At 39.4% G+C, this 14134-nt stretch overlaps 1 protein-coding gene across 1 annotated transcript in view; it reads right to left on the minus strand.

Annotated features, from left to right (window-relative positions):
• Positions 1–2205: 2205 nt before the first annotated feature.
• The window catches only part of adisspb (adipose secreted signaling protein b), a gene marked incomplete at its 5' end in the record, with an annotated part of 19880 nt that continues 7951 nt past the window's right edge, over positions 2206–14134 (minus strand). The window contains 3 exon segments of the mRNA XM_014025516.1: positions 2206–4628; positions 8189–8314; positions 12981–13119. Of these exon segments, the coding sequence (XP_013880970.1) occupies positions 4528–4628; positions 8189–8314; positions 12981–13119 (366 nt within the window).

Below are 14134 nucleotides of genomic sequence, written 5' to 3' on the forward strand. Positions count from 1 at the left end.
ATAATAAATACATGCGAATATGGGTTCATGTACAGTTTCTGTCCCATCATGTGAACGTTTCTGCCTCTGAAATAAGCACCAGGGCTACGTCTATTTGCTGGTGTTCGAACTGGAGGCGGCCGCAACAAAAGCAAAAAGGCGCATCTGAAGGCGCAAAGGCTGCGCTGAAACAACTGAAGTTTGAAGGGCAGCTGACTGAATAACATCACCGTGTTTCTTAAAATATGACTTTTAGCTTTAAATTAAATTAAGACTTGAATTCCTTCCCTGCAGGTTTTTGAGCTTTTTTTAAAAAAATAAAAGAAAACTTTGACTGGACCGGTCAGGTCCTCACCCCGGCAGGTGCTCGGGCCTGAAACACTGAACTGCTGAAATGTTTCAAAAGTGATGAATTAAAAATAATCTGTTTAAATGGACCAACAGAAGTCAGTCTGCAGTTTAAGATGAGTGTTTTAAATAAGCGGCAGAAAAATTAGGGGGAAAAAATCTAATAAAAAAACTTAAAATAATTGAAATGATGTGATTTTTACCTTTTTTAAACACAAAACGAATAAATAATAACAGAGAAAATAAAACTCGAGTTTTAATTTGAAGATTTTTTCTGAGTTCAAGACAATTTTTTTTCTTTTTAAAGCTGATTTCTTCTGAACGAGTGAAGAATTCAGACTTTAGTCTGTTTTCATGTTTCTTCAGCTCAAACTGCAGCAGAATAAAATACTGTTTCTTCAGCTTCCTTCCTCCTCTTCAACAAGTGGTTTCCACTAACAAACAGACTTTTAGTGTCCTTAAACTCAAAACAGAAAAAGAAACTTGTGTTTGATTAATAAAACATATAAATGATTAAAACTCTTTGTTTTAAAGCAGCTTTAACCCCTCTTGTCTGTTCAGAAGGTAAATGTGTTTGGACTTAAATAAAATCTCAGTATGACCAAGTTTTGTTTTGTTTTTTCACAATGAAYGGAGCATGTTTTATATCGTGTTTTATATCCTGAGTGAACAAAAAAGAAATTAGGAATAAAAAATCAGAAAATTTCTCAAGTTTTTTTTCCCCTTATACATTTTTATTTATTTGTATTTTGTAAAAGTTTAACAGTTTTAGGCCCACTTTGTTTCTAAACAGCACATATTTACACAACAAAAACAAAAACAATAATGAAGCTGGAGACTTATTTCAGACATCATGTTTGTTTGTAATTTTTTTTCTCTTTTGTCTGTTTTATTAATTTAATACTTTTAAAAATTAGTTTATTTGATAAACATAAGTTCTTGACATAACACAAAGGTTCCTGCTGAACTGAAGGTCTAACATATTTCATGATTTAAACTCAACAATTATAATTCAATACAACAGGATTAAGTCTCAACACTTTAAATCTAAATACTAGTTACTAATTTGCATCATTTTAATGAAAAACCTCTAGTGAACTTATTTTAAGCAAGACTTACATTAGAAGTTATAAATCTATAAACTTGTTTCCTCTAATTCAGGGGTTTTCAACCTGTGGCTTTGGAACCACGTGTGGCTCGTGGGTCCTTCATATGTACTACATAATTTAAGTTTCATGAAAAGCAAGCATCAAGAGAGTCACTGAAATCAATCAGAAAGAGACCTATTTGAGCAACATGTAAATAAAAATAAATGTTCAGATAAAAACTTAAAACTTTATTTAAAAAAATTAACAAGTTTGTTTTTATTACAAGAAAGTCATGAAATTACAAAACCTGGTCGAATTATGTCCACATTAATATTAATTAGGATGCGTGAAGCTTCATTGTTTTTTTCTAAATAAAATGTTCTGTTAACCTTGTAGTTTAGTGTTTAACTTGGATCAGAGGTATAAAGTATCATCCTTTCTCATCTTTGTGTAAATACTGATATAATGTCATTGTATTTCATTAGGTTCATAACTGAACAAACTATGTATAAAATGATTTCAAGCTTCAGCTACATTTTACAGCTTTCATCTGAGTATATATATATTATTTTTTATTTATGCAGCTTTTTAATGTTGCAAAAAATAATGTTGCAAAATTATTTTATACATGCAAAAAAACTTAACCTAAAAAAGAAAATTATGTTTAGATAAAATAATAAATGAAAGTCTCCACTTTTTAACATCAAAACAAAGTAAAGTGACTTGAAGATTTGTATAAAGCAGCTCCTGCTGCCCCCTAGCGGCGGCGTAAAGAAATGACGCACAAACCTTAAACACACTAACTCGTTTATTCATTAAGTTTGGATTTGTAAAAAAACAAAACAAAAACAAAAAAAAAACCTTTACATCCACAGGGAGCAGATCTCAACACCACTACATTCATGAAACACTATAAACAGAACGCTGACCTACAAGTAAACAACAAAGACTTGTACAGCCACAGCCTGGTGTCTAAACTGAAGAGCAGCCGTTTGGTTTAAGGCGACTACATTCAGCAAAAAYATCTAAAACAATAAAAACTAAACTCGACTCACTGACAGGAAATGTAAATAAGATTATGGCACTTGATTTGTGAAGGCAACAACACTCAGTTTGTTGCTTTTTATCTAATAAGAAAAATAATAATAAGCCAACGTCAATGCGTTTTTCCTCACTGGTAATTTGTTTGTGTAGAAAAAAAGGAGAAAAATGCGAGGAGCTGAACGTTGGAATGAAAGGCACTTCTGTCAATTGAAACAAAAACATGGTTTTACTCCCTAAACTTCGCTCAACTGATCGGAGGTCGTTCTACACCAGGAAAAATAAAGAGATCACCGTGAATTAATCAAGATGCAAGTTCCAGTGCAACAACAAAACACGTTTAAAAACAGGCTAAATCTGAACCGTTAACGTTACAAATGAAAAACAGAAATCAGACCACGACAAATGTGGAAATGCAAAACATTTTCATCTTCAACACCATAAAAACACTTTTTGTCAAAGCAACAGCAATGCATTTAGGCTTCCACTTATTGGTTTGATTGTAAAATTTTGTAAAAAAACAAAACGGGGAGMTGAGAAAGAATACGCAGCAGCAGGAAACTAACATCCCTCAAATTAATCCACCGTTTGGTGTCGATGTCTGATAGTTAAAGTGAGAAATGTATGATTGAAAACCCTGAAACGTGGCGACAGATTTCTGCCATCTACCTGCAAAACGACTCGTTTCCTCCTGTGGAGAAGCTGCAAACGCCTTCATTTAACCCTAAAACAATAACCTCTTAAGTAGGTTCTCTGTGAAAACAGAAACAAGCATGAGCAGTTTAACGGAGAGGATGGGTTAAAGTACAACTGGAAGATTTGTTTAACATCAAACACTGAGCGTGCAGAAGCGTCAGGCTGGTTCCTGTTCAGATCAAGAGTCTCTGCTCAGTTCAGCTTTATTCCTCCGAACTGATCGGATTTAAACTTTATTATTATTATCATTATTATTATTATTATGTGACAGAACAGCCCTTCTGTCCACCTTTAAAYCCAGAAGCAGAGAAAAGGCCTGAAGTGAGCGACAGCTCGATGCTGCCCTCTGCAGGTTTAGGAGGCAAAACGCAGATTATTACAGGAAGTTTGGAGGAGTCCGATCCTGGTCCTGGAGGGCCACGATCCTGCAGGTTTGACTTGTTCCTCGGCTCCAGCGCACCTGGTTTGAATAAATGTGTGATTAACAGACCTGCAGAACTTGAAGAGGTCACTGAGTCAGGTGATGGAGCAGGGAAACAGGTCGAACATGCAGCCCTCAAAGACCAGCACTGAACAACTGTTTGGAGTGGGGTTCTGTGGAAACGTTATGAACAATTACTATCTTACGTGTTGCAGATAGCGCTTTGAACGACCTCAGTTTCATTTAAAAAAAAAAAACAGTTGATGAGCTCATGGCTAGCCAGAACTACAAGCTAATGATAAATTTAACAATGCCAGTTTTGCGATGCACGCTTTTTCCAAGAGAGATAACAACTTCCTGCTGGTAGTGCTACAGCTAGCTGCTGCTACCAACACATATGCTTGTAAATAAGGTCTAATTTAAGTAATATTGGTAGCTTTTAAGCCAGAATTTTAAGCTAAAATCATCTTATGGTGAGAAGTTGTGCGTGATCGCCTGCAGCAATACAAGAGTAGAGCTGACGCTTTACTTTAATATCTGTAAAAACAACTGAATTACATCTATAGTTGTGTTGAGTCGGCCATGTTGACTCCAAAAGCTCATCAGTTGTAGAGTTTTGTTAAAATCCTTGCAGTGGTTCATGAGATGTTTTGCTAACAGACAGATGTATGAGTCTTGGTTTTCAGCCATTTCTTCAAACTGAGGTGGTTCAAAGATTTATCTACGTCAGGTAAGATGTTGACAAAGTTTCGACCACCGTTGGGTTTTGCAGTAAAGGAATGTCTCCCGTGTTAATGTTCTCCGGGTGAGGGGCTCCTGCGCTGAACTCGGAGGCAGTGAGGACTGGAAGTGAGGCGGCGCGGCGCGGCGGACAGTTTGTTGGCTTCCAGGTTATCTCTGTGTGGACGATGACAGACGGGTTCCGTGCGGCAGGGCGGGAGCAGCTGGTGTCGTCTAGTCAAAGCCCTGCCAGTCGCTCTGCTCCGAGTCGTACTCCAGGTCCATGCCGATGCAGCGCACCCCCTCCAGCAGCATGGGCGTGCCGTGGTGACGATCTGGGAAGGAGGCGGAGATGGAAGGAGAACATTAATTAATCWAATCTGAGCGGGATATTCACAAAATTAGACGACAATAAATCTTTTTTTTTACATTATAGAGTTTCTTACAGCTATCAAGATATCAAAGATGGAAAAAAATCTGAAACATCTCTGGAGGTTTGTGTCTTTTCACAATTTTCATCTTAAATCAGCGCAAATTTCACACTACTTTAAAATAAATAAATAATAAAAAAACAGGAAACAAGGCTTATAAACAAAATAAATCTGCAATTTCAAATCTAGTTCATAAAAGTTTCCKTCAGTACTTGACAGAGCTGCAACTTGTTTGATGCCGATAGTAGCAAACGCTCGCAGGTTTGCCTCTTCTTTCAAAAAGTAACACTGTTAGCAAAATATCTTCTGAACCGTTGGACGGATTTCACCAACGACTCGATTCAAAACGGCCGTCACAGATTTATCCAAAAGAAAAACGATTCGCTGAGGTTCACTTTGTTGAGAGTCCTCCTCAAAACACTGAGCTCTAACAAGACATGGGGCGGTATGAAGCTCTGACTGTGGGAAAATATCTGTTATGATTCCAGCTCTAAAATAATTATTTTGAAATTGGTTTGTAAAAACTAAAATAGAAAATAACTATAGATGGTTCTCAAATGATTATAATCACAAAAAGCTCAGTATTATGCAGTATGTACCCATTTGTAAGATATATTTATCAGAGAAAGTCACACAGAGTCATGTCAACACAGCCTGTGTGTCGGCTCTGCAGACTTCAGCAGCTCRTAAGGATCGCTACTTTCAATAAAGCTAAATACCTTGATTTAGATTTATTATCCAGTAGATCCATGTGTGTCCTGAAAGGCACGTTTTAAATACAAAGTATTATTATCCTGGTCATGCTCGTCTGCGTCGGKCAGTGGCCTTTTTGCATTTTTTCTTCCTTGCTTTTGTGKTTCTCCCATACTGGTTTTATGGCTRCAAGCTAAATGCTAGCYCACRAACGGGGTGYGGAGGGTAAAAAAAGTCCCAGATGATGACGWCATTGAGAACCATCTATTATCTAATAGTAATTATCTTTGSAAGGCATTTAGGTGTAATGATGATGTGTTCATACTTRTGATTTTTAGCAMMTAATGCAACAGAGTTATCCTRATAAAGTTTACATAGTAAGATAACTRTTATTCCACTGCTTTAATAGTTAAAAAATCAGGGTATACTGCGCCTCAAGTCTTCTTTTTATTGATGTATCACGTCGGGAGTTTTTAWTATGTTTTAAATTTCAAAGAGGTGAAAGAACAGAAATCAMAAGTTTGATCATTTATGAGATGCATGTTGAGCTAAAGAGCTGCTTGGCTAACACTAGAGGCACTCGCCTTTCAATTAAAGACAATCCATCCACTCCAAAACACTTCTGCAGACAAGTTGTGACGACACAATAAACCACAGTAACACAGTGACCTGTTTCACTAATGCCTGATGCTAACGTTAGCTMGTTCATTTCAAGGTAAAAAAACTTTACCTGGTGGTTTACTATCGCGKTAGACTTTATTCTTTTAGACGGGGAAAAAAATTGAGGGACTCACTTCCTTCAGCCATCGTACAACCTGCAGAGCTGTCAGCCATATGTGTGGGTGCACGGGGGGAGGGGAAACCTCCACTTTCTTTYTGACGAGACTTAAAAAATGTTTATACCGTGGGAACAGCACGACAGACGGTAACCGTCCCATGCCTAGCTCTGACACACGTTTAAATATCGCACACCACTTTGTGAAGTTTGAGCAAAATGACCTTTTGTCATCAGGTCAGATGATCTTGGTTGAAATCTTTGGCAGGAAAGGGAGATTTATAAACAGCTGCAGCTAAAAAAAACCATGCCATGTTTGACTGTTTTTATTCAGTTTGACGTTGGATTCAGGGTGGGGGGTGTTAAAGGCAGCAATGCTTCTAAATATAACATCAGAGGTGGAGGCAGAGCTTAAGTCACTGATCTGGTTTCTATCCAGGCCTCAGTGACACACAGAGACATCTGGACAGATGTTCAGGCTGCAGGAGCAAAAACAAACAGGACTCATCGCAGATACACACATCATTTTCTATATTTACATAAGCACACATCAGTAAACACACAACCTTGTATTTCTACCCTTATTAGGATGGAGTTCCACCATAAATGAAATGGTCCTGAAGAGGTAACAAAAGCCTGGAGCACACACACACACACGCGCACACACTTCACCTAATTCTCCATCTGTTGACACAAAGGCCAAGAATCACTCAGTCACTCTGAGATTTAAATAAACCAAATGTTCATTTGTTACAGGCTCTGAGCAGCAGGAAGCACGGGAACGACAAAAACAAAAACAAGCAGCTTCAGCACCAAACAGCGTGGTAACAAACTGATGCACTCGTTGTTTATCTTTAAAGGAGTCATAAATTCAGACACATTTTTAAATGATTTGTTTATCAACTTTAAATATTTGGCTTCTGTTTTATAAATTGTCATTAAAAGTGACGTTACTGGACAACAACCAGCAGGGGGCAGCAATGCGCCAGTAAAGACCAGGGGAAAGCTTGTATATTTTAGAGTTTATGCATGTTTCAGTAAGTTAAATTTAAAACCTTTGAAAGACCTTTTAAGATCATTAGGAATGATATTTAAGACCGAACCGACGCATAAACAAAAACATTCAAATGATCCCAAAACTTTTAACATAGAAACCTTTTACTGCTATCAACTTAGCTATGAGAGAATATTTAATTTTAATACAAGAACACTAAATTATTTTAATGAAACGATCATATCTATGAGACCTTCATATCGACTGCTGTGAACTGCTTCCAAATGAGTGCAAAAATCACTGATATCAAGCAAAGTCTCATTGAAAACACACTTTCCCGTGTTTAAACCACAAGCAGAGGACATGACTGAACTTCTTAGTTTTTTGGGCGGGTGAACAAGCTGCTGTATGTGGGGGGGTTTTAATGGCAAAGAGGTCGAAAACATGGAAATAAAGTGTACCATTTTTGCCTGCAGTTATCATGGGATTTGTAGTTTAACGCATAAAAAGACWGGTAGCAAACGTAGCACTTCATGAAGACAGATCGCATCAACCTCTAATTACAGAGCTTTACTTTTGTTAATTTATGCAGCCAACACTTCTCTGGAATGATCGAAAGTGAAAAAATTAAGACTTGACAAAATTAAATTTAAGAACTTGGATGAAAATCTGCATGTTTTTAAGACTTTTTTAGGCTTAAAATTCAGATTTTCAAATTTTAGAAATTTTTAGACTTTTTAAGACCCTGCATGAACCCTGATTCATGTCATCTTGCAAAAACAAAACAGGTGATTAGTTTTACAATAATTTTTACAATTTTTAATTTTTCATTACTCAACACAATAAATATTTAGCAAATGAATCACATGAGTGTGCTTGTGCAACATTCAAAGTTTCTTTTTTGCCCAGTTCAACTGTAAACCATCCACTGGTTTCTATTCTGCTGCAGTAAGAACAGTTTTTCCAGGCGGTGCAGTGAAGATGTTTAAAATGAAACCTCACCCATGACTCTGGCGTGAACTTTGACTCGGACACAGACGTCGTCGTTGGTCTCGCTCAGCAGCAGCACCTCCTCGCACAGGACCCCCTCCTGCTGGGCCAGGTACTCGCACGTTACCTTTAGACCCCCTAAAAAACGTGCACACAAAGACAAAAAAAAAAAAAAAAAAAAGACAAGTACTGAGTTTCCTCTCATCACCAAGCTTCACAGAGGACTTCTTTCACTGTTAGCATAATAACCTCCAGCCTGATAAATAAATAAATAGATAAATAAATACCCAGTCGGCCGAGCACACGGGATGACAGCTGATTTAGAAGTAAACAAAGAGCRGGCGCAGCTGTTACGTCAGCTGAAGCACGTACGCCGACAAACACGCCGACTCATGTAAAGCGTGTCGTGAACTCAGAGTAAAGGTCAGAAACCGTCCTCAGTTACAGGCATGTAGTGGGTTTTACTGACACACGCCAGAGGATCACCTTCAGCTCGTTTTAGCAGCTTTAGAGTTATAAATGTCTCCAAGCACCAGATTTAACCCACAGAAGCTGGTGATGTTTGGACCCGACTACCTGCGAGTGAAAGCCGAGAGCCTGGAATTCAGCACACAAACATTTTAGTTTCAGAAGCACATTTTGACTGCTGGCTGGTGCCAAAGTGTCAAATATCAGCTGGATGGTCTCTGAGTGGATGTAGAGTTAAATGATGAGGTTAAAACTCTTTTTTTTAAACCGCATCACAATCAAAAGAGAAAAGAAATCTTATAAACATGTTAACAAATCCAGATATTGGTACAGTTAGGACGCCAAGATTTATACGAGGCAGAAAAGGATCCATCATCTTTTATCCACTTCAGGGTCACCAGAGTCACTGGTGCCCATATCCAGCAGGCATTTAGCTGTCAGGGCATTTTAACGACACCCTATTGAGCAAAGATTTAAAGGCTTCGACTTAAAACGGCTTCAAAATTAAAAAAAAAAAAAAAAAAAGAATGACGTGGAATAAAAAAATGAAGCAACAGCTCCAGAGGAAAATGTGGATAAAAGAGGAAAGGTGAAGTCACCAGTTTGCATTAATAATCAGCCTTTTTTCTTCTGGTTCTTAATGTAAATAGATACAACAAAAACACTAATAATAACATAAATATGGACTGACATAAGTGCTTATCAGTCATATCGCCCAGCCAACAATAAAATCTTAAATTAAGTTTTAATATTTGTTGATTCTCAGTTAGAAAAACACGTTTTCCAGTTATTAAAATAATAAGCATCATCTGCACGTTCAATCGATGTTTGCTTTAGCTGTGCTGTTTCTTTGTTTCTCGTTTCCAGCTTTAATAAAACCTTGGCTCCCTCTAATTCAAACAGCAAATGAAGACAATAAACCTTTTCAGAGAGTTCTGCAAAAATGCCTTTGTTTACCTAACATTTTAAATTATGTTTTGGTTTGAACGAGGACACAAAAAGACCAAACWAACATGCCCTCGAACCGAATGACAATATGAACCAAACACAAATGAGTTTTTAACTCTTTGATTAGTTTTATTTTTCTTTAGAAAGGAGCAGACAACTGTTGAGGACATGAGGTTTTATTCTTTTGAAAGTGCAGTTGTTTCTGTATAGATCAGCTTGTTGAAAATATTTAAGGGGTTAGTTTAAGCTACCTTTTTTATTTTTAGGAATGGAGACTTAATTATCTGAGTTTTATTATTTAAGTTTTATTTGAGCAGAAACCGAAAACATTTTAAAAACTAAAGGTCGCCTTTGATGGCACACCCAACTTTTCTAGTTAAATAGTTAAACAAAAAATAAATAACTGCAGAGGAATTTAAAGACTGCTTTTGCTCATAATGTCCATCTCTCTAGCAGTGTGCCTCACATTTGTGTTTTGATTTAAGCTTGTCATAAAGTGAAGAGGTCAAAGGTCAGAAACTGTAAAGATATCTAACTACAGGTGCAATATACTGGTATAAGTGTGCTTGGTATCAGCAGTCCAAGCGGATTGCAACTCGGGTGGTCGCTGAGGCAAAAACCCGTGCGTGGGAGGAGTTCGGAGAGGCCATGGAAAAAGACTTCCGTACGGCTTTGAGGCGATTCTGGTCCACCATCTGGTGTCTCGGKGGGGGAAGCGGTTCGCCACAAACACTATTTATGGTGGGGATGGTGTGCTGCTGACCTCAACTCGGGATGTTGTGGGTCAGTGGGTGGAATACTTCAAAGACCTCCTCAATCCTACAGACACGTCTTCCCACGAGGAAGCAGAGCCTGGAGACCCTGGGTCGGACTCTCCAATCTCCGGTGCCGATATCACTGAGGTGGTTAAAAAGCTCCTCAGCGGCAGGGCTCCGGGGGTGGATGAGAATCGTCCTGAGTTCCTTAAGGCTCTGGATGTTGTGGGGTTGCGTTGGTTGATGCGACTACAATATCGCGTGGACATCGGGGGCAGTTCCCCTGGATTGGCAGACCGGGGTGGTGGTCCCCCTATTTAAAAGGGGGGACCGCAGAGTATGTTTCAACGACAGTATAGGGGGATCACACTTCTGAGCCTCCCTGGTAAGGTCTATTCAGGGGTCCTGGAGAGGAGGGTCCGTCTGATAGTCGAATCTCAGATTCAGGAAGAGCAGTGTGGTTTTCGTCCTGGTCGTGGAACACTGGACCAGCTCTGCACCAACAGCAGGGTCCTAGAGGGTGCATGGGAGTTCGCCCAAGCAGTCTACATGTGTTTTGTGGACTTGGAGAAGGAGTTCGACCATGTCCCTCGGGGAGTCTTGTGGGGGGTACTCCGGGAGTATGGGGTACCAGGCCCGTTGAGGCTGTGAGGTCCCTGTACAACCGGTGCCAGAGCTTGGTCCGCATTGCCGGCAGTAAGTCGGACTCGTTTCCGGTGAGAGTTGGACTCCACCAAGGCTGCCCTTTGTCACCGATTCTGTTCATAAATTTTACTGACAGAATTTCTAGGAGCAGCCGAGGTGTTGAGGGGATCCTTTTTGGTGACCATAGGATCACATCTCTGCTTTTAGCGGATGATGTGGTCCTATTGGCTTCATCAGATGGTGATCTCCAGCTCTCACTGGAGCCGAGTGTGAAGCGGCCGGGATGAGGATCAGTGCCTCCAAATCCGAGACCATGGTCTTGAGCCGGAAACCGGTAGCGTGCCGCCTCCGGGTCGGGGAGGAGGTCTTGCCCCAAGTGGAGGAGTTTAAGTATCTCAKGGYCTTGTTCACGAATGAGGGAAGAATGGAGCGGGAGATYGACAGGTGGATTGGTGCTGCATCTTCAGTGATGCAGGCGCTGTACCGGTCTGTCGTGGTGAGGCGAGAGCTGAGCCAGAAGGTGAAGCTCTCGGTTTACAGGTCGGTCTACGTTCCTGCACGAACTTTGGGTAGTGACCGAAAGAACGAGATCGCGGATACAAGCGGCCAAAATGAGTTTCCTCCGCAGGGTGTCTGGACTCTCCCTTAGAGATAGGGTGAGAAGCTCAGTCATCCGGGAGGGACTCAGAGTAGAGCCGCTGCTCCTCCACGTCGAGAGGAGCCAGTTGAGGTGGCTCGGGCATCTGGTTAGGATGCCTCCTGGACGCCTCCCTGGTGAGGTGTTCTAGGCACCACTGGAAGGAGGCCCAGAGGACGACCCAGGACAAGCTGGAGGGACTATGTTTCTCAGCTGGCCTGAGAACACCTTGGGATTCTCCCGGACGAGCTGGTCCAAGTGGCTGGGGAGAGGGAAGTCTGGGTCTCGCTGCTTAGGCTGCTGCCCCCGCGACCTGACCCTGGATAAGCGGAAGAAAACGGACAGACGGACGGACGAAGTGTGCTTGGCAGATACATTATAAAAAACCTCTAACATTAAAGTGCCTGTCAAATCAAATTTTTATAAAATATGAAAGCATTTTTCGAAAGATAGAACTGATAACATGTTGCAAAAAAAATACGCCTCTGAGATGATGAACAGTTGTTGATATATTTGCATGTGAAGTAACAGGAAGTGATGTCAAAGGGGAATGACAGAACACGAACAGAGCGTTTTAGTTCTTTTAACATTTGGACCTGCTTATCAAACTTTGTAGATTTTTACCATAATTTGAGCTGCCTAACAATGCTCAGCGTCTCATCTCCTGCTGTTTGGCAAAGACTTAGTTAAGATCACAGACATGAAACATATATCTGCTATATAACTAAATCAAACAAACCTAGGGTCAAAACTACTAACATTAAAAATACCTAACTTTATTTATTTATTAATATATTTCACCATCCAGAGTGTGCTTTGACCCCAGATCAACATTCATTAAAAACCATATTGTTGTCAGCGCMGCTGGTCAAACAGGAGCTGAGGAACAACATCAGGACAGACACACTTCACTGCTCATGTGTTTATCCCTGTTTAAATAAAGCTGCAGCACATGGGTCACTGCTCGCTGCCGGTTAAACTGTAACATGATCCAGCGACAACTAAGTGCGAAGGTTTCCCTCTGTATTCTAATCTTATAAAAGCTATGTCAAGGAAGCTTGTTAAATGTGGTATCATTAAACACAGTGAATAACATAAAAACCAAGGGTTTGTTTATATAAATTGCAACTAATTTGGAGAGCTGGCATTATTTTCACTCCTAAATATTTGGCTCAAGATGACTAAATTTGCATCCAGAGTTAAATTTAATGTGTTTTTAAAGCTACTTTTGATGAACAGCAGTGATTGTAAACAATGTTCTGGTAGAACTTTCACAAGTTGAAAACCTATTTGAAATGAAAGATATTTTTTCCCTTTTTTTCCCTCTTCTCTTTACGGCTCACAAACTCACCCTCTGGTGCTGGTTTAACGTCAGTGATCTTTAGGTGTGGGTTAGGTATCGGAGCTGGACAYACATCTTTACCCAGAGCGGGGACCTCCGGCAGGGTGAACACTATTTCATAACGATGCTGCGTCTTTAGGAAGCCAACCTGGAAAAGAAAGAAAAAAAAAGGGGGCAGAATTATTACACAAGTAGATGAAATACTGTGCTATTGTTTACCATCATGTTGTACATCATACTGTCCCACAGTGACAGAGACAGGTGAAGCAGGAAAATAAATAGAGAAGTTTATACAGACGGCAGCTGTAGCTCAGGGGATAAACTGATTGTCACTTCATTTGAAGTCTGCTTGTTTAATCTTCAGCTTCCCTAATTCACACACTGAGTGTTTTCCATCAAGAAACTAAACAACAAATTACACTTCATAAGCATTCCTCACTTAATATTCCCTTTGATTAAATGCATCGATTAATTTAAAGTCAAATGATGTGGGAAATAGGTTTAAGCATCATGAGGTCTGCAAAAAAGTGATGCATTTTAAATAAACTTCATAAATACAGATACACATCACTTTGATAAATCACAATCTAGCTCACAAGCATTTGCTAAACAGAAAATTGCACAGTATTACAGGAAAACATCTTTTTCTTACAGCACTTCAATTTACACCAAGTTGCAGCGGCGTCAAACGTAATCTTTGAGGGGGAAAAAGGTTTTAGATTGGTAAATTATTAGTTTTATTGTTTAACTACATAGCTCATGGCAAATCACAGCTTGGTACAAAAAAATCATATCTTTATTTACATTTCATGAGATGCTTGCAAATCATACCATATGCCTTACACAGAAGTGGGCAGTGGGCACAGCTAACCAAAAAGTTAGCTTTGCAACACTAAAGATGTAAAAAAAAAAAAGCAAAGCTAACTTTTATGCTAGCTGTAAAAATATTGCTTTGCTAATGCTAAAGATGTAAAATTAGCAGAAACTAACATTAACACCTAATCGCTAACAGCTACGACTGATGAAATGTGCTGACTGAAACAGACCTGTTGATGTTAGTTAGATGAAACCAGACTTAAAGTTGGCAAAACCTACTGTATGTATTCATGTATAACACTAGAAATGTAACAATAAAAATCATCCATAAAGTGTGTGTGTGTGTG

The sequence above is a fragment of the Austrofundulus limnaeus genome, unplaced genomic scaffold (assembly GCF_001266775.1).
Source record: "Austrofundulus limnaeus strain Quisiro unplaced genomic scaffold, Austrofundulus_limnaeus-1.0 Scaffold482, whole genome shotgun sequence".
Taxonomy (NCBI): Eukaryota; Metazoa; Chordata; class Actinopteri; order Cyprinodontiformes; family Rivulidae; genus Austrofundulus; species Austrofundulus limnaeus.